This window comes from Mercurialis annua, linkage group LG1-X, assembly GCF_937616625.2.
Source record: "Mercurialis annua linkage group LG1-X, ddMerAnnu1.2, whole genome shotgun sequence".
NCBI classification, from domain to species: Eukaryota; Viridiplantae; Streptophyta; class Magnoliopsida; order Malpighiales; family Euphorbiaceae; genus Mercurialis; species Mercurialis annua.
The window spans coordinates 828,573-855,031 of record NC_065570.1 but is presented as its reverse complement, the minus strand read 5'-3'; the positions used below and the strand labels follow the sequence as shown (position 1 = coordinate 855,031).

The 26,459-nt window shown below is 35.8% G+C and overlaps 4 protein-coding genes across 6 annotated transcripts; all 4 read left to right on the top strand.

The window, feature by feature from the left end:
• The first annotated feature begins 123 nt into the window (after positions 1-123).
• On the top strand, positions 124-8,453 carry LOC126683732 (uncharacterized). Of its 2 annotated transcripts, XM_050379435.2 has the most exons (9): positions 124-278; positions 396-1,995; positions 2,076-2,436; positions 2,994-3,078; positions 4,058-4,114; positions 4,636-4,695; positions 4,795-5,016; positions 5,490-7,034; positions 7,649-8,453. In XM_050379435.2, exons 2-9 carry the CDS (start codon positions 543-545, stop codon positions 8,081-8,083), a joined length of 4,218 nt encoding a protein of 1,405 aa, XP_050235392.1. In that variant the 5' UTR covers positions 124-278; positions 396-542; the 3' UTR covers positions 8,084-8,453. The 2 variants fall into 2 exon arrangements, with proteins under 2 accessions (XP_050235392.1, XP_050235391.1); XM_050379434.2 differs by having other exon boundaries at positions 124-1,995.
• A 1,089-nt stretch (positions 8,454-9,542) lies between these two features.
• Positions 9,543-11,955, top strand: LOC126683403 (pentatricopeptide repeat-containing protein At1g11710, mitochondrial). 2 transcript variants are annotated; one of them, XM_050379290.2, is made up of 2 exons: positions 9,543-9,786; positions 9,955-11,955. In XM_050379290.2, the coding sequence occupies exon 2, from the start codon at positions 9,979-9,981 to the stop codon at positions 11,788-11,790; it is 1,812 nt and encodes a 603-aa protein (XP_050235247.1). In that variant the 5' UTR covers positions 9,543-9,786; positions 9,955-9,978; the 3' UTR covers positions 11,791-11,955. The 2 variants fall into 2 exon arrangements, with proteins under 2 accessions (XP_050235247.1, XP_050235241.1); XM_050379284.2 differs by having other exon boundaries at positions 9,543-11,955.
• An 825-nt stretch (positions 11,956-12,780) lies between these two features.
• On the top strand, positions 12,781-14,260 carry LOC126683416 (ATP synthase gamma chain, chloroplastic). The gene has a single exon (XM_050379299.2). It carries the CDS (start codon positions 12,893-12,895, stop codon positions 14,003-14,005), a length of 1,113 nt encoding a protein of 370 aa, XP_050235256.1. The 5' UTR covers positions 12,781-12,892; the 3' UTR covers positions 14,006-14,260.
• A 1,389-nt stretch (positions 14,261-15,649) lies between these two features.
• On the top strand, positions 15,650-25,711 carry LOC126655926 (starch synthase 3, chloroplastic/amyloplastic). Its single transcript, XM_050350310.2, has 16 exons — positions 15,650-16,061; positions 16,581-16,647; positions 16,761-18,242; positions 18,610-18,824; positions 19,166-19,436; positions 19,847-20,022; positions 20,157-20,264; positions 20,645-20,754; positions 21,441-21,546; positions 22,170-22,340; positions 22,929-23,057; positions 23,422-23,604; positions 24,304-24,435; positions 24,529-24,640; positions 25,099-25,222; positions 25,327-25,711. The coding sequence occupies exons 1-16, from the start codon at positions 15,939-15,941 to the stop codon at positions 25,454-25,456; spliced, it is 3,639 nt and encodes a 1,212-aa protein (XP_050206267.1). The 5' UTR covers positions 15,650-15,938; the 3' UTR covers positions 25,457-25,711.
• The last annotated feature ends 748 nt before the right edge of the window (positions 25,712-26,459 follow it).

Sequence of the window (26,459 nt, the reverse complement as noted above, 5' to 3'; positions counted from 1 at the left end):
TAATCCGTTTATTGTCTTAATATATTATATTTTGATAAAGAAAAAACCGAAATTTTATATAAATATTTGGTGTGATTTGAGTTTTATTTTTTCCTTTAAAATGTGGTTTTGGTGTTAGATTTTACTAAACTAAATCGAACCGAACCAAACTAAGCTCACCTAGTTTCATGACTCAATTCGAAACGACTAAGCGTTTAGATCCTTCATTGATCGTCATCGTCAACCTCGTAACGAATGAACATATGTTTTCAACAGAAGAGAACCCTAAATATATTAAGGTACTCATTTAATTTTCTCCAAGCTTTATATTTCGTGTTATATAGTTTTAGTGGTTATGCAATTTCGTCTTGGGTCAAGGTTTTAGGATTTAAGATTTTTTTTGAATCGGGCGTTAGGATTTTGAAGCGCTTATTCGACGGTGGTGGTGAATTGCGCGGCGAGTTCGCTGCCATTGCCCGCTGGAGAGTACCGTTCTGTAAGTTACAATTAAACTGGCCGATAATGTTGTGGTTCAATTGATTTAAATTCTATTGTGTTTTAAAATGTCATCTCATATGAGCGAGCAAGTAAATACTGATCAACAACTACAAAATGTGAATTCTTCGAATTTTATCGACGAGGATGATGGTGATAACGAAGGTGAGGAAGAAGAAGAAGATGATGTTGATTTTAATCCCTTTTTGAAGGGAACACCGTCCCCGGAAGCTTCGTCTAGTTTAAGCTCAGAAGTCGAAGAATTGACTAGCAATTCTTCGAAGAAAATAGTTAGTTACGATGTTGGGGATTGTGAGCATGGTGAAGAGGTTGTGATGCAAAATGCAGATGTTTTTTCATCCGAGAGTGAAAAGAAATTTACGAATAAGAAGAGGAAATCTGAATTTGTTGATAAACTGGGGAATAAAAGTGTTCAAGAGAATGTTGACAATAAGAATGAGAGCTTGAATGATAAGGATGAGAATGAGGACGAGGACATGGATGCTATATGGAAGCGTACAAGGGCGCGATATTCGCTTACGAGTTTTACACTTGATGAACTAGAGACCTTTCTTCAGGAAACAGATGACGAGGATGATCTTCAGAATGTTGATGATGAACAAGAGTATAGGAAATTTCTTGCTGCTGTTTTACTTGGTGGCGGAGATGGTGATTGTGATGGTCAGTCTGGGAAAGATATTGAAAATGTTGATGATGATGAAGATAATGATGCGGATTTTGAGATTGAGCTTGAAGAGTTGCTTGAGAGTGATGTTGATGATAATAAAAGGGATGCAGACCAAAAAGTTGAGTATAAGAGAGGCTGTCAACGGCGAGAGACTAGGCAGAATAGACGCCAAAAAGCCTCTGATCAGTATAAAAGGAAGCTTTTGGAACAGACAAAGAGGCCGTTGCGTCCTCTTTTACCAATATTGCCTAATAGGCCAGTTGGTTCTTTTCCAACTGCTGATGGAAAAGTTTCGGCGCTTGAGACTGCACCAAGCCACATAACTTCTGGAGCTGAACATGGGTTAATAAATGGATTCACTCCGCAGCAAATAGGCCAGTTGCATTGTTTGATACATGAACATGTGCAACTCCTTGTTCAAGTTTTTTCCCTTTGCATTCTCGATCCCTGTCGGCAGACGATTGCCAACCAGGTTCAGGGAATGCTTTTTGAGCTGCTTCATAAACATGATGAAACAATAGCCTGCAGAAGTGTGCCATATCCAAGTATTTGCTTTCAACCTTCTTACATGTGCCCATCAGTGATAGAGGACCTCCCCAATTTAATCCCACCGCAGCACAGAGAAACAACTTCTGATTCAAACATGCAGATGGTAGTTTTTCAGGACGTGTCCCCAACTACTGGAAGAAAGGATCATAATTCCAACAAGCCTATTGGTACCTCACCAAATGCTGGCTCATTCTGGGCACCCTTCGTGGCTCATCCAGTAACTTGCATCCTCAATGTAGCTCCACTTAGTTTGGTTAGACCATTTATGGATGACGTTTCCAATGGTATGCCCCTCAAAACCAATCAGACCTTTTTGTCTTTAGACTTGAAATGCTTTGTTGTTGATCTATATTTATTTTGATAGCTGTTCGGGAGTATCGACAACGGCATCTGGATTCTAGTTGTGATGCATGGAATGAGAGGGAATCACTTTTTCATCTTCCTCATTTTCCATCAGTCGCTGAGGAAACTGGTGAAGTTTCGAATGGAAACTTGGCCCTTGCTGTCTGTGCAGTACCATCTACATCTGGTCGACAACCACCTAAAAAGACATTGGCTGCTTCTATTGTTGAGAAGGTGAAGAAGCAATCGATTGCTTTAGTCCCTAAAGATATTAGCAAGTTAGCACAGAGGTTTCGTCCTCTATTTAATCCAGCACTATTTCCTCATAAGCTACCCCCTGCTGCTGTTGCCAATAGAGTCCTTTTTACTGATTCTGAAGATGAGTGAGTAGCATGCTTTCTTCATTCCTATGTCATTAACTATTTTAACAATTTAATTATGAAATTCTAATTAGTTGTTTGATTGTTGACTAAAGAATTAAAAAAAATGTAAATGACATGTTGAACACCAATCTGCCTAAGTCATGAACTGGTGGTTACTGGTTACTACCTGTCTCTTATTTTGGCTGCTCCATTATTTTTGTCTTGAGGCCCGTTAACTTTCATATTTTTTCACATTTTGAGAAGAAACAACATGGATTTTGGATAAATGAACTATTCAGCATCATTCTTTTCAGATTCTATTGCTGACCGGCTTCAACTTTCCACAAAGAGTGAAGAATTTGATAGCGTAAACATCATTAAGTGATGGATAGGATTCTAAGAGAAGTAAAATCTCAATAAATGCATTCAGTCTGATTGGTGTTAAGTAATTGTTTTCAATAGGCTTTTATGCAATGGGCTTAATTGATCATTTTCCTCATATCATGTTTTTATATGTATCGTCAGTCAATAGTGTTCTTTAGTCATAATTAATAATGTTATACGACGTCCAAATGCAGATTATTAGCTTTGGGGATGATGGAGTATAATACAGATTGGAAGGCAATTCAACAGCGTTTTCTTCCATGCAAATCTAAGCATCAGGTAGTTAATTTTGGAGGTTCTATATTGCACATACGTTAGCTTTAGGTGATCTTGTTATGAATTAAAATATAAGGTTGCCAATGTATACACATGCCTGTTGTCATGTACTTTCTACGATGAATAAAGGTACCATATGTTTGACCAGTAATAGTAAGTTAAGTACAATGTTCTTCATTACAAGCCTTTTGTCTTTAAACTTTTTTGGCTTCAAAATCCAGGTTATCTATGTTTAGTTTGATCATTAGATGTCTTGATTCTGCAACCATCGTGGTTCTAAATGTCAAAGATTCTATTTTGCAAATACCTTAGCTTCAGGTGATCTTGTTATGTATTACTCCCTCCGTCCCAATAGAGTTGTCCACTTTGAGAAATTATTTTGTCCCAAAACTCTTGTCCACTTTCAAAAAGTAATTAACTTTTACACTCAACTTTTTTATATTACCCTTATTTAAAATCCACTAATGAGTAAATTGAAAGTAAATTGCAAGTGGACCCTATATTAAATAGGGGTATAATAAGAAAAGTAAGAATTTTTTTACAAAATCCATAAACAATAATTGCTTTTCTTAAACTGTGTGATAAAGGCAAAGTGGACAACTCTATTGGGACGGAGGGAGTAAAATTTAAGGTTGCCAATGTGTACACATGCCTGCTGTTATGTACTTTCTACGATGAATAAAGGTACCATATGTTTGACCAGTAATAGTAAGATAAGTACAATGTTCTTCATTACAAGCCTTTTGTCTTTGAACTTTTTTGGCTTTAAAATCCAGGTATCTATGTTTAGTTTGATCGTTAGATGTCTTGATTCTGCAACCATCGTGGTTCTAAATGTCAAAATGTATATAAATAATTATGTCTTTTGTTTTCCCGTATGCATAGAATTGGTCTGTGACTGCTGTATCTCTTTACTGTGTTTTGGTGGTTAAAAAATTCAGTGCGAAACTCATACTTAAGCGACATTTGCTTTGCGTTACAGATATTTGTTCGGCAGAAAAATCGGTGCTCATCAAAAGCACCTGAAAATCCCATCAAGGTATAAATTGAAACTAAGGCCTAATTCCTTACTGTATATTTTCCTGTTGGAAGTATGCCTTTTGTCTTCCTTTCTGTTTCTGATGTTATAGGCTATGCTTTCTCTCTCTCTCTCTTGCTTTCTTTATATTATGCTGAAGATAATCTAAACAGAACATGACATGGCAGCAATGTGTTGGACTCACATTTGATATACGTAACTGCCTTAAAAACAACTCTAGTTTATCATACTTATGTGACTGAAAGGTACGGTGTTCTTGTAAGTTTTGGATTATAGGTTTTCAAAGATGTTTTTGATTGCTGCTACCAAGTTAATCAGTTGACAGAATCAATTAGGCCAATTTGAAGCTCTCTTTGTGATAATTATGGGATTTATTCATGCTGGTTCAGTTTCTTGTTAATTTCTGTAGGCAGTTTAAAGGATGAAAACGTCTCAATTCAACCAACTAGGCTATTTAGAAGCTTTCTGTGTGAGATAACTATGGGTTTCATATTGGCTCAGTTTCTTGCTAATTTGTGTAGGCAGTTCGGAAGATGAAAACCTCTCCACTGACTTCAGAAGAGGTAGAATGCATTCAGGAGGTAATATTATGCAGGACCCTCTTTTTCTCTCCCTTGCACCTAACCACTCAACCTCTCAATTAGCAGAATTAGCTCTCAGTTTTTAATGATTTACTCCAGGGACTCAGGGCTTTCAAACATGATTGGACATCAGTATGGAGATTCATTGTCCCACATAGGGATCCATCCTTACTTCCTCGACAGTGGCGGGTTGCCATTGGAACTCAGAGGTCATACAAATCAGATGCTGCTAAAAAGGAAAAACGACGTGTATATGAATCAAACAGGCGAAGGTGCAAAACAGCAAATTTGGCAAACTGGCATCAAGTGTCTGGCAAGGAGGTTTGTTATCATCCATAATTTTCACATCTTAGCATCTTGATTCTTAAATAATAGTTTTGCGGATCAAACTGTGTTGTGACTGCCTAATGGCTTTTCAAAATGCAAAAACTGTCTGAAGCCTCTCTCCTTAAACATTAAATACGGGATTGGGTTGTGGATTAGCTGGCCTATGCTTGGCTTGTTATAGGTTTTATTTTGGGTTATAAAATTCTTTGGTTCAAAGTGTGATAGATTAGTCAAAAAGAATGTTGAAGTAGGTAATGTTGTGTGGAACATAAGATTTTTTGTGTGTAAATGATCAATTAACAAAATCTGGCACAAGTATTGACTAAGATGAGTTATGGCCCATAATTATGTTTTGCCATACAACATATTTCTCTTGTTTAACATCAAACCGCATGTTATGATAACTTGGAAGCCATTTTTAATAACTTGTGTATTTTAACTATGTCAAGCTCTTTAACTGGCTGCAGGACAATCGGATTCATCCTACTGGAGGAGAGAACAATAGTGGAGATGATTATGTTGATAATCCAAATGAAGCTTATGTCCATCAGGCATTTTTAGCAGATTGGAGACCAGATGCTCCAAACCTCACATCCTCTGAACGTCTCTGCTCAAACCTTCGGGATAAAAATCTTCCACCTGGTGCACTTTCAAGAGAGGGTAGTCACATTAGAAATCAATCTCACTTTGTTGATATGCATGGTTTTGCACATGCCCACTACTATCAATATCCTCATAGTATGCCGAACTATACAAATGTTAGGCATTGTCCTCCTAATTCAATGCAACTGAACCATCAAGTTTTTGATAGAACACAGAGTGCTGTTAAATCTCAGTTATTTATGTGGCCATACTGGACACGTAGAACTGAGGGCGCACACTTGGTGAAGTTAGCACCAGACCTGCCCCCTGTAAATCTTCCAGCGACGGTCCGTATAATTTCTCAGGCAGCTCTGAAAAGCAATGAGTGTGGAGTGCCTATAAAGCAACATGCGCTAGGAGGTATTACTAAAGATGCTGGAAAGGATAATATAGTTCATAGGGCTCCACTAAATGCAAATTTGAGAATCACCAATTTGGCAACAACTGAAAGGGATAAAGGCAATCAGGTGGGAGGTAAGATCACAAACTCATGTCCAGAAGAGCTCACAAATTCACATCCAGAAGAGTCTGCGACTCATGGTGCTGAAGAGAGAGGCAATGAATCAGATCTTCAGATGCATCCCTTACTGTTCCAGTCTTCTGAAGATGGGCGCTTGTCATATTATCCGCTGAGCTGTAGCACTGGAGCATCTACTTCGTTTACTTTCTTTTCAGCAAATCAGCCGCAATTGAATCTGGGTCTCTTTCATAGTCCACAGCCAGCAAATCAAAGTGTTGATTGTTTAATTAAATATTCTAAGACAAAGGACTCCGCCTCAGCATCAAGAGGCATTGACTTTCATCCCCTTCTGCAAAGAACAGAAGAAGAAAATAGTGAATCGGCCTCTCCATGCTCCAATGAGCGCCAATATGTTTGTTTGGGAAGCAAATCTGCTCAATTTCAGAATCCTTTAGTAGCAGTTCAGACTAAATCACCAGTCCATATTGGCCCATCTGCTACTGGTACCAAACCCTCTTGTCCTATTGAGAAAATTAATGAACTGGACTTGGAAATTCATCTTTCTATGTCCACTACGGAGAAAATTAGAGGAAGTGGAGATGTTGGTGCAAATAACCAATTGAACTTATCAAATAGTGCAGTGAATTCTGGAAAGACAATTGAAAAGCGCAAAAGTAATTGCCCCACGGTGCAGAGCAACCTGAATTTAGGTGTTGATGTATCAGCTGCCCCTAGAATTAATGATAACTTAGAAGACCAGTCTCTCCCAGAGATTGTGATGGAGCAGGAAGAGTTGAGCGACTCAGATGAAGAAACTGAAGAACATGTAGAGTTTGAGTGTGAGGAGATGGCTGATTCTGATGCAGAGGAGTCATTGAGCTGTGCATCACCAGCCGAAGAGCAACATAAGGTGACTTTGCTCTCTTTCATTAGCTGTTAGCTACATTTGAGTGCTGAAAGACACATGGTTTTTAGCTTACTGATGGCACTTCTTATGCTTAATGGTATATGTTATACTTATATATGATTATGCTGTTCATAGTGAAACTTAACTCTGTGTATTTCATGGGGATTCACTTTCTCACAGATTTTCTCTATATATGATTCTCTCCCCATTCATGCAACTGAATAGAGGTGAATATTGTTACCTCGGCAGTCAGCCATACCAATCTTTGCACTATCTGCTTCTTCTATGTCCCACTTCATGTACATATAAATTTTAAATATTGAGCTTGAGAACTATCATGCGAAAAGACATTTATCCCTATCTTTCCTTCCTATTTTTTCGTCACTAAGCTGTCATTTGTCTTGCAGCCGTGCTTTGTTGTTTTGTTAGTATAGTATGGCGGTAGGCATTATTACATTTCCTTTTTGGTTGAATGTTGTTTGTGCGATGATGTTTTGGGTTTGAAGTTCCGGTAAACATTTCTAGAGTTTTTCTGGTGGATAGGATAGTGTTTGTCAAAAGTATATGCATGCCTTTTTTTTTGACATTGTATCTAATTTCCTTTTATTTTGCGACAGGAGTTCCCGAGTTTTGAAACTGGAGGAGTTACAAGTCCCGTTCACCAAATGGAGGATAGTTCTTTCTCAAAGTTGAATCTGACAAGCCTTGGAAAGGATGCTACAAATAGCTCTTGGTTAACTTTAGATTCATGTGCATCTATTGATCCTCCAAGCATGAAGGCGAAGCATGAAGAATGTACACTCACTGTTTCTCCTGCTGCCAAAAAACTAACTGCGTGTCGTCCAAACAGATCCTGCAAGAAGACGACACCGAGCAAAATAAAAGTTGCAACGGAGAAAGATGTTGCGGACATGGCACAACAGCTTAGCCTTGGATTTCTTGCTGTTTCGACATTGAAAAAACCTAGAAAGCGTGTTGGTCGAGCAAATACAGACTTGATCACAGCAAGGAAAAATGAAAATTTCAGCTGTGAACTAGACAAGATTGGTTGATTGCTGCTTCTTTAGTAATCAGAAATAGTTGGAATTAAGTTATATTGTTTTGCTGGGATGTGATCGGTCCAATTAACAAATGACATTGTAGGGGTGGAGAAATTTGCTGCCGCAGAATGATGATCCATGCCCCCTCGAAGATATCAGGAGACAGAATTTTTGTTTTCTTAGTTCTTGTTGTCCTGATTTAGTGTGAATAGGTTATTAGTGGCATGTATTTATGTATAAATAACTTTTTTGATTGTAGATTTTGTTATTCCCAATTTGGGAGGACAGTCATAACTGTAAAAGTATATAATGAGAAATGCAGTGCAGATTGATACAATGAAAAAAAAGAAAACAGGAGTCTGCAACTTTTTTTTGATTCTCATTTGCTTTGTATTATGCTGTTAAAGCATCCTGTAAATATTACGGAACGTTTATATCAATATTGTTTTATCAAAAAATCATTCGTCATTATAAATTGTAAAAAATTCTTAAGTCTATAGTTTAAATTATTAAAGTTAAAATTGTCATTTATATATAAAATACACGAAACTATAGTTTATTTTAGGCCTAATCACTCAAAAACCCCTCACCTTTAAACTTTTTTTCAATTCCACCCCGACGTTGAAAATTTGTCAATTTTACCCACTTTTGAATTTTCCGTTTTCACTTATACCCCAATATTTTAATTTTTGTTAATATTTTTACTTAAATGATGAAATCATTCAATTAATTAAGTCAAAACATGAAATTAAATTCTTTTTTATTCAAAAAAGTACAAATAAGTCCTTTATTTTTAAAAACTAACTAAAAACCTTAATCAAATTAACACTAATTTAAATTCTTAATTAATTTAACTAAATTTAAATAAATTTTAAAAATATACAATTAATATATGCGAGACATGGAGAATGTTTTAAACAAATTTCCAAACGCAAAAGACGTTAATTTAATTTTCCAGGGTACAATTGAAACACAAAAATGCAAAATAGGGTAAAATTGACAAATTTTCAACGTCAGGGTATGATTGAAAAGGGGCTAAAAGGTCGGGGGGTTTTAAGACATTAGGCCTTTATTTTATGATTACTGATAAAATAATAAAGTAAACATAATATATATAAATATAAAATTGTCACTTCAGTACTAAACAGTTAGTAAATGAATTAGTGGTGCTTCCAGCAATTTTCAATTGGCATAACATATATATGAGTCATTTACTCTCGGCTCAAGTAATTATATCAAATAGAAATCTTTTCCCAACCCGTGCAATCATAAAATGCTCCCAAACAAAAGAGCTATCGGATCATAAACCTATTAAAGTCTAATGCTAACGCCAAAATTTGGTCCAATAACACTTCTAATGATTGAGTTTCCTACTTAAAAACGTCCACATTGGATCCCTATTCTATTAGCTGCAAATATATTGAGTTGTTCAATCCGTTTCCGTTTATTTCCATTAGAGATGAACTTAATGTATTTGCATGAACGAAAATGGACGGAAAGGAAGTGTAAGGACAATGCATTAGAGGGACTCAATCGTTAAAAATACAATAGTACAGAGACCAAATGTGCCTTAAGCCTTTCCATTTCAGTTTTGTTAAAGACAACTCTTTCTCAGCTTTAATGTCCTCGTGGAAACAAAAATTAAGACATGCCACAGACAACAGTTGCCGTTACTAAAATCCCACTAGAAATACACTACTCTCAGCAAGAAAAAGGCAAGAACTTTAAACTGTTCTTGAATTGAATTTTTATTATCTATGTTTTTATCCCTCTGGGTATTTAAAAGAACTGTCTTTAACCGTTGTATTCACTTGGGTCCAATTTTCTTGAACCCTAACACTGAAGATATTGTTCTTAAGTCAGTTTGTGTTAATCTTAAACAGAAAAAATGGAGCATCTTGGAGAAAATGTTACCCAATATGACTTGTTCTTTAGTGAGTCATGTAATCTGCAAGTTCCAAAACTCACCCCAGTTAGCTTTAGAGTTTCACAACTGGGTCTTAGAAAAAAGGAGTGTTTTGCATTCGCTAGAGTCTTCTTGTACTGTAATTCATGTGCTTGTCAATTCGAAACGATACGATGATGCCATGGTTGTTATGGGGAATTTGATGACTGTAAATGGTAGCTCTCCTTTGGAGGTTTTAGATGCATTGATTGATAGTTATGGAATGTGTGATTCGAGTCCGGCTGTTTTTGATGCTTTGGTTCGAGCTTGTACTCGAATCGGGGATACTGGGAGTGCATATGAGGTTATCAAGAGGTTGCAGGTGCATGGTTTTTGGGTTACAGTTCATGCTTGGAATAACTTTTTGAGTCATCTATTGAAGTTGAATTGTGTTGATTGGTTTTGGAAAATGTATAAGGAAATGATTTCTTATGGATATATGGAGAATGTTAATACTTACAACTTGATCATTTATGCTCTTTGTAAGGAATGTAAACTATTAGAAGCAGTGTCGATAATCTATAAATCCTTGAAGCAGGGTATTTGGCCTAATGTTGTTGGGTTTAACATGATTGTAGACGGTGCTTCCAAGATGGGTGCCATGAATATTGCTCAGAAGCTTGTTAGCAAGATGGAAGTCATGTCGGGGTGCTCTGTGAAACCCGACTCCGTGAGCTATAATAGTCTTCTCAATGGTTTTTGCAAACTTGGTAATGTTGTTTTGGCTGAAGAGCTCAAAAATGAAATGTTGGAGAAAGAAATTGAACTGAATGTGAGGACCTATGGAACTCTGATCGACGGTTATTCACGAGTGGGGAGCTTAGAGGAGGCCTTCAGGTTATGTGCTGAAATGGTAAAGAAGGGAGTGCTACCGAATACTTTTGTATATAATTCAATTATTCATTGGCTTTTGAAGGAAGGAGATGTGGAAGGAGCTTTGTTCATGTTATCGGACATGATTGATAAGCAGATATGTCCAGATCAAGTCACATATTCTTCTGTCATAGACGGTCTCTGCAGAAATGGTTATATACATAAAGCTTTTAACTTTCACAAGAAAATTCTTGATTTGAACATTGTTAGAGATGTATTTTCACACAATATTCTTATTAATTACTTATGTAGAAGCAATAATTTAGCAGGAGCTAAGCAACTGCTGGCTAATATGTATGTTTGTGGCTTGGTTCCTGATATTGTTACATATGGTACTTTGATTAATAGGCACTGTCAGGAGGGCAACGTCGAAAATGCTCTCGAGCTCTATGAGGGAATGATGAAGGCAAGGGAGAAACCCAATCTGTTGATCTACAATACTGTTATAAATGGTTTTTGCAAAGAAGGCTCACTGAACCCAGCAAGACTTCTGATGGATGAATTGAGGAGCATTGGCCTATTTGATGTCATAACCTATAATACCATAATAAACGGGTATTGCAGCAGCGGCAAGATTGATCGAGCATTTTCGTTGTTTTTAGAAATGAAAAATGCAGGAATGTTGGCAAGTAATGTTACATACAACATATTGATTAACGCTTTGTGCAAGCTCGGTCAAGTTCAACAAGCAAAGGAACTAATGCAGATGATGATCCTTCATGATTTGATTCCTGATAATGTAACATACACAATTCTTATTACCAGCTTCAGCAAGATGTGCAGTCCTGAAGAAGTGATTGAATTGCATGACTATATGATCCTCAAGGGAGTGGTACCTGATAAACAGACATACCAGGCCATAGTTAGTCCACTTCTTCAAGAAAAGAGCATGGAAGCCTAGATTAATGCTGCGGAATGAGCTTCTACTGCGGATTGTCTGTAAACAATACTCCTCTAAAGTTGGAAGGCTAAATCAGGTGTTTTCATTTTCCTCATTGAATATGCGCTTACAATTTTCAAAGAAATACAGATTATGAAAGAAAGATCTACTGGTTTTGGTTTTTAACTTTCACTGATATGAAACTAGCATTGTGCATCGGTCGGTTTGGTTTGGATTCAGCTGAAACCGACAAATCGAAGTTTATTAAATTTTCAAACCGAACTGAACCAAACTATAAGTTCAGCTTACATCAAACTGAACCGAAAAAATCGGTCCGGTTTGGTTAAAAACCAAAACTTTTTTTTTTTGATTTTATAATTAATTTAAACATCAAAAAATTATTGTCTAATGATTTTTCATATATGTTTTGTATTTTTATTAATTTATGTGTCAACTATAATTAATGAATTAGACTAAAAAAAGTATAAATATATGTATTTATAATAATTTTCTAAATAAATATTTTTTTATTTTTATGCTCCGTTTTTTTTGGCTATTTCGGTCTTCAAAACGCCCAAACCGAAAATAAAACCGGACACTGAACTTTCATACAAATACAAACTGAATCAAACCATATTCATTAAATAACGGAAGCGTAATTACAATTTCAAATTCGGTTCGTTTCGATATTACAATCCAGCTCAATTTTTACCAAACCCCTATATGACACATTAACTAGTTTACTTTTATTTCCAAGAAAAGTATCTTAGCCGCATAGCCGCATATACCTCTAAATTCTGTGGAAAATATCAGGTAATCAGAGATGCTATACCCCCACTGAAATCTTGCCACGTCAGATTATAATGTACAATAATGCATGAAATTTATGTCTGAAGCAATCTCAAACGGTCAAAATCCTTATCTCAAAACCTCATCCACACCCTCCTTTTCCCTCCACTCATTTGCTCTCTATTTTCATCCATACCCCATTGGCCATACACAGAAAAAAAGATAAGACATTCACAAAAATAGTTGCATAGGCTAAAATCCAGATAGCCAGAACTCTCTCTAATTCTACCCTTTTGATCTCTGGCCAGAGCTGCTGAAACTTCATTACCAAGAAATGTCTTGCTCAAATCTGACAATGTGGTCTGACACCTCCTCGCTGTCTTTTCGATCTTCTCTCAACCCTTTCCAGCTTCCTTCTCACGGTTCAACCAGCAGCAACCCTTCAAGATCCTCTTCTGTCCCCACCATTCAGTGCGCTAGTCTCCGTGACCTTCGGACTCGGATAGATTCGGTGAAGAACACACAGAAGATCACTGAGGCCATGAAGCTTGTTGCTGCTGCTAAAGTGAGGAGAGCACAAGAAGCTGTCGTGAACGGTAGGCCTTTCTCCGAAACTCTAGTTGAGGTTTTGTATAACATTAATGAACAGTTGCAAACTGAGGATATCGATGCTCCTCTTACAAAAAATAGGCCTGTCAAGAAAGTTGGTTTAGTTGTTATTACTGGTAACAGAGGTCTCTGTGGAGGTTATAACAATTTACTTATCAAGAAAGCTGAAGCTAGAATTGCACAATTGAAAGATCTTGGAGTTGATTTTACTGTGATTAGTGTTGGAAAAAAGGGTAACTCGTATTTTAAAAGACGGCCTTATATTCCGGTTGATAGGTTCATTGAAGGTGTTAATATTCCTACAGCCAAAGAGGCTCAGGAAATCGCAGATGATGTTTTTTCTCTTTTCGTCAGTGAAGAAGTCGATAAAGTCGAGCTTCTGTACACAAAATTCGTGTCGCTGGTTAAGTCCGATCCCGTGATACACACGCTGCTTCCACTTTCGCCCAAGGGAGAAATCTGTGACATTAATGGAAATTGTGTTGATGCTGCAGAAGATGAGTTTTTCAGGCTGACAACAAAAGAAGGGAAGTTGACTGTTGAAAGAGATATGGTCAGGACTCAAACCGTAGATTTCTCACCGATCTTGCAGTTCGAGCAGGATCCAGTTCAGATTCTTGATGCCTTGTTACCTTTATATTTGAACAGTCAAATTTTGAAGGCATTGCAGGAAGCATTAGCCAGTGAGCTTGCTGCTAGGATGAGTGCTATGAGCAATGCATCCGATAACGCCTCGGAATTGAAGAAGGATCTTTCGATGGTTTACAATAGGCGGCGTCAGGCAAAGATCACCGGAGAGATATTGGAGATTGTTGCTGGTGCTAATGCATTAGTCTAAATAAAATCTGCTTCTATGTGGGGGTAGATTCATTCAAAAGTATATGTTTGTTTTAATAATAGTTATGAGATAGGACATTTTTCTTTTAATTTTATCTTTCAATTGCAATTCTTGAATTGCTGATAATACTACTCTGTGTATGTCAAGAATTGCAGTGTATCTTGAACAAAAAACCAACCTGCTTATAATTGTATCTCATTTTGTTTTATATCATTGTATTGACACTAATAAAATTGCTCTGAAATTTGCAGTTAAGGATCCTTGAACTATATGCATATATTTCTTCAACTAAATTTCATGTTGCATGAAAATTTGTTACTCTCTTATATTTTAGCATTTCTATAACTCTAAAAACTCATAATTTTGACATATTTTTAACAAAAAAATATCATTTCGGCGTTCCTCGTTTAAGTATGTAAGAAAATAGAATGTGGAAACGACATAATGATATTGTTAATAATTATGTACTATAAAGTATGTTCAGATTAGTAATAATTTATTTGTGAAAAAATAGATAAATTAATTAGAATATTACTAAAAATTGAAATTAAAAATCTAAAATAGGACATTAAAAAGAGAGAGTTTCTTTTGAAAGTAAATCAATGGAGTATGTAATTAGAGGTATAATCTAGTCAAGCTTATCAGAATTGTCTTGAAAAATATTCAAAATCGATACGATTAATCTGCATTCAAGCTACTTGAGTTAATTACAGAGTCGAATTCGAACATCAAAATACTCGTTTCGATAGACTCACGAGTCTAATTGAGTTTTAGTTTATTAATTTCTTACCATTTATGATTATAATAATAATATCTTTATATTTGTATTAAAATTTAGTTTTCAATATAGAGAGATAACCGAATCAAACCGAAACAAATCAAATTTAAGTTTTAATTATTTTATCAAATTCAAGCTCGACTTCTTAAAATAAAATTCAACTGAGTTCGAGTTTAGAGTTGAGCCGGCTTGGGCTTGACAATGTTTTGAATTTACCAAAACAAATCAGCAATTGGGCTTGTGGCTCAAGTGAGAATTTGGCCCAACTCAAGCCTCAATGGACCATGGGCTTTAATAGGCTCTGATATGATAAAACGTCACCACAGAATATTATAACATTCCACATGACGTGGCAAGTCCCTATTTGATGTGTCAATTTCTAACTCATCTAAGCCTATCAGTAACTAACAGCCTCTACAATACAATATTGAACAAAAGGTCAACGCACCCCCTAAACTTATGACAGAGGATCATTTAACCCAATTTTAACTTATTTGAGCAACTAACCCCAAAACTCTTCATTCTTGGGTCAAATAACCCCATAATTGTATATTTAAAACGCGTAAAAACAAATCGGAAATGAGTAATGCGAAATAGAAATTAAAATGTTTTCTAATTGTTGCGATAAAATTATTCTAAATTTATTTTTTGCAATAAAAAAATAAATTATAGAGTTATCTGACCAAAAAATAAAGAGTTTTGGGGTTAGTTGCTCAAACAAGTTAAAACTGGATTAAATGACCCTGTGTCACAAGTTCAGGGGGCGCGTTGACACTTTGTTCATACAATATTCATAACAACATGCCATAATATATATAAATATTCTTTATCATTCTTTTCAAATTTTGAATTATTAATTGTAGCTTCAATCATGCATCACCAAATTTTTCACTGACTAATTTTGAATAAAAAATTTCCATCAAACGGTTAACATTACACGATAATTTTACTAGATTTTCTTGGCTGTTATAAGCCTACAGTAATTTTGATTTAAAAAAGCTTTAATTTAGCAGTGTTTTCATTTTGTACTATTACTTAATATAGGCGCGAAGTTCTAGATACAAGATCGAATTTTTGATTAATGGGTCAATAAATGAAGTGAAATTCTGTACTGGGTATCGATTAAATATTGTTTTTATTTTGTGTTGATTGATAATGGAAGTGGGGTTGCCGGTAAATAGACCACTGCTCAGTCGGAAAACTGTTTTTCACCGAAGAAGCTTTGCCGGGATCAAACCGTTTCTTGGAGCGTATTCTAATCGATTGAACTCTTCATGTGTAAGTTGTGTTGTCTTCTGAGTTTAATTTTCATTCATTTTGGTTCATTTTGTGGTCTCTGTGCTTTGATGAGCTTGTTTTGATTGAATCATTATTGGTTTTGTTTGTTTTTCAATTGTAATTGTATATATGCCATTCTGTTTCAAAATGTTGATTAGATTAACAACTGATATTTTTACGGTAGCACGGGAAACGGGACACTTGGACACGAACACAGCGGAATGGTGTTATTTTAAGGTTTCTTATGTAAAAAATGAAGTTTCATTTCCGAACCGTCCAAGTATCCGAAAACGTTTCCGAAGCGGGACACGTTGATTGAATGAAGTGTCCCTGCTACTACCTAGGTTTCAACTGATCGAGTCTCATTTTGGTGTTTATGGAAATTCAAATTGCTCTCTGTTGTTATGGATTTAGATTTTGAATCTGTGACTTGATTTTTTTCCAAGCTGACTACTAATACTAAATTGTTTTAGTTTTACTTGCTCTGTAATGACTGAATATCTGACTTCATGTGTTTAGTTTCATCTTACTTCGTGGGGCAACAAGTACCCAACAAGTGGAACTTCACTCATTGTTGCTGCAGCAGGTTATTTTTTTCAACATTTCTTGCTATGAAATTCTTAAAAGAAAAAAATCTTGTAATCGGAACTGTAATTCTTTTTGGTCATTTCAAAGGACTTCTAATTTTGGCGTGTACAGATTTTTCTAAGAGGAGACAGAGAAAAACGTCAATTGCAAAGTCTAGAGGTTCTGATCCAAAAGGGTTCACCCCAAAAGCTCCTGTAGGAACAAGCAATCAGAAGAGCAACTTAAAAAATAATGGGGATAAAGAGGATTCAAAAGCTGTTGCTTCTAGTGAGATTGTAAATACCAACAAGAAAGCACATGGAATCAACGATGAAGATCAAGAAATTGAACTTACAGGGGATAAGAAGGTTATTAAAGAAAAGATAGCAGAAGATGTACCGGAGACTCTTATTAAAAAGAATCGAGCTATGAAAAATAGAAGTACTGGTAGTCTTCAGAACATGACTGTGTTGGCTGATGAAAGTACTCTTGACGAAAGACAGCCTGACAATGTAAAAAGTGATACTATTGTAAAAGAGGAAAGTGGAGAAAAAACTGATGACACTTCTTTATTGGAAATGAAAGAAAAAAACATGCACAAACAGTCTGGCAGTTTAAAGAGTGATTCTATTCTGAAAGAGGAAAGTGTTGAGACCAATGAAAAAGAAACTGAAGACAGAAATCTTAGATTAGAGTTTGAAAGGGAAGAATTTTATTCCCGGAAACAGTTTGACGGTGCAAAGAGTGGCAGCATTATAGAGGAAGAAGAAAATGTTGGCACTGACAAAAAAGAAACTGAAGAGACTCCACTAAAAGTAAAGTTGAAAATGGAAGAAAATTTGCGGAAACAAGATATTGAGGTGCTCGCTGAGGATAATTTCTCGAGGGGTAATAGGCTGTTTGTTTATCCACAGGTGGTAGAACCTGATCAAGATATAGAAGTTTATCTCAATAAGAGTCTCTCCACTCTGAATAATGAGCAAGACATCTTTATTATGGGAGCCTTCAATGACTGGAGATGGAAATCTTTTACAATAAGATTGAACAAGGCAAATCTAAAAGGTGACTGGTGGTCTTGCCATGTTCATATACCAAAAGAAGCATATAAGATGGACTTTGTGCTCTTTAATGGGAAAAATGTCTATGACAATAATGACAAGAAGGATTTCTGCATAGCTGTGGAAGGTGGAATGGATGCAATTGTTTTTGATGATTTCTTGCTTGAGGAGAAACAACGAGAGCTAGAGCAACTTGCAAAGGAGCAAGCTGAGAGGGAGAGACAAGCAGAAGAGCAGAGGCGAAGAGAAGCAGAGACGGCTGCTATTGAAGCTGACAAAGCACAGGCTAAGATAGAAACTGATAAGAGGCGAGAACTATTGAACCAAGCGATGAAAAAAGCTGCAAGGTCTGTTGATAATGTATGGTATATTGAGCCAAGTGAGTTTAAAGGTGAGGACCTGGTCCGACTGTATTATAACAAAAGTTCAGGTCCTCTTGCTAATGCTAATGACCTTTGGATTCACGGGGGGCATAATAACTGGAATGATGGGTTATCCATCAGCGAAAAGTTAGTCAGGTCTGAGAGAATGGTTGGTGACTGGTGGTATGCTAATGGTATGTAGAATACATATCTTCTTTCAATCTGGTATTAATGTATGTTTGAAAAGTAAAACTAATATGTGAATTGCATTTAAAGGTGCCAGTCTTTGGCACCTGAAACTGACACTCTTAATATTTTGTGTCTTCTTGTATAGTTTGCAATGCATAAGTGAAATTAGCCCTTTCAGATATTCTTCTCTTCTTAGCACAAACAATTTTTTTATTTTCATCTGGTCCTTTCCTTGCACCTTTGGTGGTAGCACCTAATGATTGTTATATGTGAGTTAACCATTGCTATTAAAACTTTAATGATTTGTGCTGGCATTACGTTAAGAGCTGTATAATATTTATTTCTGTAACTGTATTTTGTTTTTTGTTGCAGTTGTTGTACCTGATCGAGCCCTTGTCTTGGATTGGGTCTTTGCTGATGGTCCACCTAAAAATGCCACTTTGTATGACAACAATCATCGCCAAGATTTCCATGCAATTGTTCCAAAAGCCTTACCTGAAGAATTATTTTGGGCTGAGGAAGAACATCAGATATTTAGGAAACTGCTGGAAGAAAGAAGATTAAGAGAGGAGGCTATGCGTGCAAAGGTCAGTTATAGTTCGATTAAAATCTAAAATACTAAGCATAACTATACTCATGATATTCCTTCCTCTGGAAGCATCATTTTGGATCTTTCAATTGTATAGAAGTTCAAAGGTTGCTTGCAATGCTGTTTAGCCTCCAAAATTTGTTCCAACAGGCAACAGGAAACTGTCTTTATAAAATGTGGAGATCATGTTAGACGCTTACAAAAGAAAGGTCGCATTGAGTTTACATCACTCATATCTGAACTGTTTTCTATTTTGTGAAAACTATATCTCCTTGTGCAATGTAGTGTTTCATTGCCAAGTACACTAAGTTTTTCATCCTTGTTTTTCTTTTGCTACAGGCTGAAAAGACAGCACGCATGAAAGCTGAAAGAAAGGAGATAACTTTGAAAAGGTTTCTGCTGTCTCAAAAACATATAGTTTATACTGATCCTCTTGATGTTCAGGCAGGAACTGCAGTGACAATTTTCTATAATCCTGCTAACACAGTTCTCAATGGTAAATCTGAAGTTTGGTTCAGAGGTTCATTTAATCGTTGGACCCATCGTAAAGGCTCAATGCCTCCCCAGAAAATGGTACCTGCAGATCATGGTTCCCATGTCAAAACAACTGGTAAAAGATTTCTACCCTGTACAGACCATATTTATTCTGGTGCTTGTAGTGTCTGTTAAAGCTGGTGTTTTTTCTCTCTCTTTCCCACACACCATCAAATATATAGTCACTCTATATGAGACTATTTATCTGATTTGTGTGAACTTCAACATTGATAGTTGATGGCTTACAATTGTTATGCTTTCTTATAATGGACACTGGGAGTAGCGCCCTATGTTTCGCACATCATCTGTTTTTTATGTGATTGCATCCAAATTCATCAGAAAGATATTCTTTTTTATATGCAGCCTTCCCTTGCTTTCCTTCTACCTGTTTATTGTCAAAACAGATGAGCCGAAACTGATACATAATTTTATCTAGTTGTTCAGGAAATAAATTTGAAAATGTTTTATTTTATTTTTTTCTCTCAGTCAATGTTCCATTAGATGCATATGTGATGGATTTTGTATTCTCGGAGAGAGAAGATGGTGGAATTTTTGATAATAGAGATGGCATGGATTACCATGTACCTGTGTTTGGAGGAATTGCAAAGGAGTCACCAATGCATATTGTACATGTTGCTGTTGAAATGGCCCCTATTGCAAAGGTAACTTTAATTAATCATTTAATGGTATTGCCTGTCTGTGAAACTTAACTAGGGTGAGGCTATTTGTAAATACACCTTTTTTATCGTTTATGTAAGAGGATGTCTTTACTTACCTCCATCATGTAACGTTGCAGGTTGGAGGGCTTGGTGATGTTGTGACTAGTCTCTCACGTGCTGTTCAAGATTTAAATCACAATGTTGACATCATCTTTCCAAAGTATGATTGTATGAACCTTAGCCATGTAAGTTTCATAGCTGTTTCTTGTCTTTCCCGTCTTAATTGAACTACATATTTTTTTCAGTTCCTAAATACCATTTTGCATTTTTGAAGAAATAGTAAGAGCTATTTTGATCATTTAATTATCATTTCCTCTATGGCACCAGTTTTAATGATTTCACCTTCTTTTAGCATGATTAAGCTGTATAAGTCTATTTTGTGTAATTTGGCATTTTCTGTAGTAATAGCTAACTTTTATTAATTTGAAATTATAGGAGCAGTATTGGTTGGGGCATCATTTGGGAAAAAAGTAGTTTAATATAATCTTTCACTTAAAATTTTATTATACTTACTGGAACTGAGTGTCTGTATTCTAATTTATGGAAGATGTATGTTCTGAAATAGGTGAAAGACTTTCACTATCAGAAAAGCTATTCCTGGGGTGGTACCGAAATAAAAGTATGGTTTGGGAAGGTGGAAGGCCTTTCCGTCTATTTTTTGGAGCCTCAAAATGGGTATTCTATGCTTTGCTGCACCTTATATTTTTTTCTCTTGTTTTTGATTATTTGTTGTATTTTTTACGTAGACTTTATTGAATTCGTGCACTTTCCTCTTCAGCATGGGGCATTCCTATATATAAATTGCATGGATAATCTTTAAGTAATGGTGAAAACACTTGGTGATTAAATTGATTCATTTCATGGTAGGATTAGGAACAATGGCATATTTTCTAAAATTCCTTGTAATCTGCCTTATAATTTGTTTGAATGCTAGATATTCCTTCAAATAAGTAGGCAAAACTATAATTCCTCTAAAGTTGCACTGCAAATTGAAGATAAATTTTACATAGTTCCTCAAGTATTTTGTGGTGCAAATAACTGCTTGCTTACAATTTACTTTCTTTGAAAAGACGGGGGTCATCTGATTAAAGTGGCTGCAACTGCTGATTCAAAGTCTTGAATATTTGTATTGTCCATTTGCTAAATGGGTCCAAAAGGCCTCTTATAGTACTTGTTGACAGTTTGACATCTTGCTGAGTGTCAGCACTATGGCTGCTTTTTATTTGTCTGTTCCAAAGTTTAACTTTCAGTGGAGGGCACAAATCTCAAATTATATGTTTATATATATCTTATCTCTTCACTGTTATCTTGTACCTAGAATCACTGACAACAATGTTTCGTGATCCCTTTTCTCATTGCAGGATGTTCTGGACTGGTTGTATATATGGTGCCCGGAATGATGGAGATAGGTTTGGTTTTTTTTGTCATGCAGCTCTTGAGTTTTTACAACAAAGTGGATTTCATCCTGTAAGTTGTATGACTTTATCCACATCATTTTCTATATCTCAGTTTGATAAAATGATTTTGAACTATTGCCAAGATTGCTCGAGTAATTAGTAAAACGTGGTTAATGTTATCATAAACTCTGTCAGTGTTTCAACAATAAACATGGACAAACAGGCATTTGTAATGAAGTTATGGTGCAAAGTATCGGTTACAATTTGTTTTACTGTGAGTATAACAGAAAGTATCACTTTGATTTCTCATTCTATGGATTAGCAAATACTGAAACAATTGTTGCATCTTTATTATGACCTTGTTTCTCTATGACTGTTAACACAGTTGACAAATAATTGCCTTTGTTTTTATCCCAGTATGATGTCGACTCATTCCAAGCTTTAAGCAAACTGATAGGTGCAAAACAATTTGTTACATGTAAATTTTTTTTATCAAGTGATCTATGCGTCCAAATTTCAATCAATTTATGCTGTTTCTGCTTTTGTGGTGTTACTGCAATCTAATAATACATTCAAATTTGCAATCTGTTTCCTTGATTCATAGCCGAACTTAATCCTATCAGCAATTGAAAATATCAATCCAATTATTCCTTCCTAAGACATCTATGTTAAACGGGGTTCTCTTACTTGCAGGATATTATCCATTGTCATGATTGGTCTAGTGCTCCAGTTGCATGGCTGTTTAAGGAACATTACATGCATTATGGTCTTAGCAAAGCTCGAGTTGTCTTTACTATTCATAACCTTGAATTTGGGGCAAACAACATCGGAAAAGCTATGACATATTCTGACAAGGCTACAACTGTGAGTAGCTATGCTTTGTTTACATGATTTTACACCTGCATTTGTTCATGCTTTGACAGTTCCCTTTTCTGGTGCATAGTCTTGGTCAAATAAACTGACATGTCTTTTTTGCATTAAGTTTCTCCTGATCCTACCATACATTTTTTTTGTTCAGTTACTAAAGTATAAATTCTTTATTATTGTTGCCTTAAGTTATATGCTTTCCTTTTGATTTCGTGCATGAAACTTAATTTAAACTTTCTTATCTTTTCATTGAGACACTTAGGTAATTGCATTACTCTCTCTAGAAGCAATATCTTAAAAGGACTAAAATTCTGCCGCTTTTCATTGAAAATTAGCATTAAGTTTGTAGTAGTAGGTGGATGAAAATTATAAATGAGATTATTTTTCCAGTAGATTGGAGCAACCTCTTCAAAGTTGTATCAAACAGACTTATGTCTTCCATAGTCTCAATGTCCTCTGTGATATAGGATAACAAATCTGTGGTGATATTGGGGAAGCTTGCATGTTATTTTCTGTCATATCATTAGAGTTTTAACCATATGCTGCTGTAGCACTAGCATCTAAATATTCAATATTTTTATGCAGGTGTCCCCGACGTATTCGAGAGAAATTGCTGGAAATCCCTTAATTGCTTCTCATCTTCACAAATTCCATGGTATACTGAATGGAATTGACCCGGATATATGGGATCCATATAATGATAAGTTCATTCCTGTAAGTGGGTTGCTGCTAGTGTTTCTTGACCTTTGAGCCTTTTGTTTTATCATACATGTTCTGCTTACATGTTGTGGAACAATGAATTAGCATACTCGATTCTTGTTGCATACGTCTGTGAGAAAAAGGCAAATAAAGTAATCGTGTGCTAAGTGCTAACTGCATGATCATGCATGTTATAGATTTCTCTTGATCACTTTTCTTTGATTGCAATGATAATTCTAAATTCTTTTATTTGGGGTGTTTAGAGAGTGTAAGGCGCACACTAGGGACCAACCCGAAGTAGCTTAATGGAAAAGCATATATGTGGTGATAAAGTAATATACCACTTTAACTGTATCTAATTATACATGTGCTATGACAGGTAGCGTACACATCTGAGAATGTTTTCGAGGGCAAGAGAGCTGCAAAGGAAGCCTTGCAGCAGAGGCTTGGCATGGAAAAAGCTGATCTGCCTTTAGTAGGAATTATTACCCGTCTAACACATCAGAAAGGAATCCATCTTATTAAACATGCAATTTGGCGCACTTTGGAAAGAAATGGACAGGTCAGTTTTTCCTTCTATGTTTAGTCTTTTCTTGTTTTAAATTGTTCTATATGGACATGTAAAATACCAAAAAATGAAACCATGTTTCTCTTCAGATCATCTCAATGCAACACTAGTTGCTTAGGTAGTGTTCCAATACACAGATTTAGGTGTATCAAGGGAATGACCTTTTCTTCTAATTTTTTTCTGGGTATGGATACCATTAAATCAAAATAACATTTCAATCCAGAATGCATGAACGTAAGCTTTTCAAATTTCACAAAAACTGCTTAAATCTTAACCTACATAGTGGGCCCTAATTGAGAGTTGGATAATCTTCTGTTTGTGAGTGCAGACTTTTCATAGTTAGACCTGAATTTCGGCCCTTAGCTGTGTTTGCGTGTTTCAGATATCCAAGAACCCATGATGCCTCATTTCAGATATTTTAGTTGTCATTTAGATTTTGATAGAACTAAAATGATGTATCACAAGTCCTAACAGCTGAATACCTGATGTGGTACTATTGGTCGGCCAATGTTATCTGCAACTTATCTCAATGTTCCTGCACCTATGCATTTGTGAGACCGTGAGTTGCATATGTATGCGAGAATGATAAAGTCCATTAGATCCAATCGCTTGCAAGGTTCTATTGGGAGCATAAAATGAAGGGAATATCATCTTTAGCATTCTTGTGGCTAAATGTGAAATTTGTTTTCTCAGGTTGTACTGCTTGGTTCAGCTCCAGATCCTCGGATTCAGAATGATTTTGTGAATTTGGCCAATCAATTGCATTCCTCTCATTCTGACCGTGCTCGTCTTTGTTTGACATATGATGAGCCACTCTCACACTTGGTATGCTCTCTTGATCAGATTTAAATCTCACATTTAGAATTTCGCCCTGACATCTGGCTTTTCTCTATTACCGACTCGCTTCCTTTTTGTTAGATATATGCAGGTGCAGATTTCATTCTAGTTCCATCAATTTTTGAGCCATGTGGACTGACTCAACTTACAGCTATGAGATATGGTTCAATACCTGTTGTTCGGAAAACTGGAGGTATGTTAATTAATAGTTCATCCTTTGGTGCTGATACTTATCTAACAATCAAATTTTTAGTCCTGGCTATTTTCATTCACTCCTTAACCTATTTTCTAAAAAATGTACCATTCAAAAACTCGCATAGCCTGCAGTATGGGTACGAAGTTAGAGATTTGTGAAACAACATCCTTGTAGCTTTTTTCTTCAAATCCAAATTACAGTATTCATTGCTTGTTGTTTTCCGTTTGCATTGGTTTCCTCTGTAGATGTTCACTCTCAATCTTCTTTTAAAGTCGGCAAGTGTTTTAATCTGCATTCGGCATGCAAAAACATGCACTTCTGCAGTCCTATAGCATATTGATGGATTTTAATGCAATCTTTGGTAGTAACTAGCAGCTCCAAGATATTTACCTGTTCATCCTTAAAAGAGATAAAAAAAGACATTTAACTGTTCAATTGGATGTTTTGTTCTGTAGGACTTTATGACACTGTGTTTGATGTTGACCATGATAAAGAAAGAGCAGAAGCTCAAGGTATTGAACCAAATGGATTCAGTTTTGATGGAGCTGATGCTTCTGGCATTGATTATGCTCTAAATAGGTGAGCTTGACTAGATTGGTTAATTTGGGTCATATGCAATTCAATATCTGCTTTCAAATTATGGTTTGTTGTTTCACTGTCCAAACTGTAATGAAAAATTACAGGGCAATTTCTGCATGGTACGACGGTCGAGAGTGGTTTAACTCATTATGCAAAACTGTAATGGAGCAAGACTGGTCCTGGAACAAACCTGCTCTTGATTACATGGAGCTTTATCATGCGGCTCGCAAGTGAAAAGAAGTAATCAATTCTGCATACTGCGTAATCCTGCACCACAATTTGTACAGGTTATGCGCCTAAATCAACCTTTTTTTTTCCTTCCATTCAATAGTTTTGTTATTTGCACATAGATTGTTCATTCAAAATAAAAGGGAGGTGAAATCAACTTCTAGAGCTGGAAATTGCTCATCCATTTTTGCGTTTAGTGTAGAAAATGTAAAGAGTAGAGAAAATTTTGAATCTATTAAAAGAAGATCTGGTTTTGATGGCTGTGCGGTTGTAAATAAGTATGCACCATAGTAGAACATTTTTGCTAGTTTGTCAAGTCTTCAGAAAAAAGGCATATCGGTTCGACCGTGAACCAGAGGTCAGTTCAGTTTGGGTATTTCTTTGAAAATTAAAAGTACGGTTCAACTTCTTTAAACCGGGAAAAATTGAAAAAATCAAGAACCATTGAACCAGTTAAATCATAAAAACCGCCAGTTCTTTGTATATTAATTCAATTGTGATTCATTTATTAATATTTCAGTCTATTTATTAGTTTATATTTTATATATGCAGACTTATTAAAAAAGTCATATAGACATATCATGTATATTATTTAATCGATTTATTTTTTATTTAACTGGTCGAGTCGGTGGTTGAATTTGTTGATTTTTGAACCACTGACTTGACCAATTGAACTATGAATTAGTGGTTGAACCACAAACCGATTGTCACGTCGGTTAGGTTTTTGAAAACAATGCTTTTCACCCTTATTTTCACTTAAAATGTCTTGTAAAACATCATATGATGCATTAAAATGCAGTTGTGGTTGAGTATGCATGGAATCATTCTTGAGAAGGTCCCTAGTTGGCCAAGCTCATCCTCTTAGCCATTAAAATTGGATCATCAGTTTTAATTATGTTGGCTACTGAGTGAGATAATGATAGTATAATAATCATAATAAGTAGGGGCCAAGTCCACTAATATACTCAAAATTAACTTTAAAATTGTGCTTATCTTATCAGAAAGTTAA

Excerpts from the sequence above, each read along its gene's own strand:
- LOC126683732 (XM_050379435.2), top strand. The coding sequence starts at position 543 with ATGTCATCTCATATGAGCGAGCAAGTAAATACTGATCAACAACTACAA. Across the intron at positions 3,079-4,057 it reads CATGCAAATCTAAGCATCAG|ATATTTGTTCGGCAGAAAAA; the intron begins GTAGTTAATTTT and ends TTTGCGTTACAG. Across the intron at positions 5,017-5,489 it reads ATCAAGTGTCTGGCAAGGAG|GACAATCGGATTCATCCTAC; the intron begins GTTTGTTATCAT and ends AACTGGCTGCAG.
- LOC126683403 (XM_050379284.2), top strand. The coding sequence starts at position 9,829 with ATGTTTTTATCCCTCTGGGTATTTAAAAGAACTGTCTTTAACCGTTGT.
- LOC126683416 (XM_050379299.2), top strand. The coding sequence starts at position 12,893 with ATGTCTTGCTCAAATCTGACAATGTGGTCTGACACCTCCTCGCTGTCT.
- LOC126655926 (XM_050350310.2), top strand. The coding sequence starts at position 15,939 with ATGGAAGTGGGGTTGCCGGTAAATAGACCACTGCTCAGTCGGAAAACT. Across the intron at positions 19,437-19,846 it reads TTCCCATGTCAAAACAACTG|TCAATGTTCCATTAGATGCA; the intron begins GTAAAAGATTTC and ends TTTTTCTCTCAG. Across the intron at positions 21,547-22,169 it reads AACAAAGTGGATTTCATCCT|GATATTATCCATTGTCATGA; the intron begins GTAAGTTGTATG and ends TCTTACTTGCAG.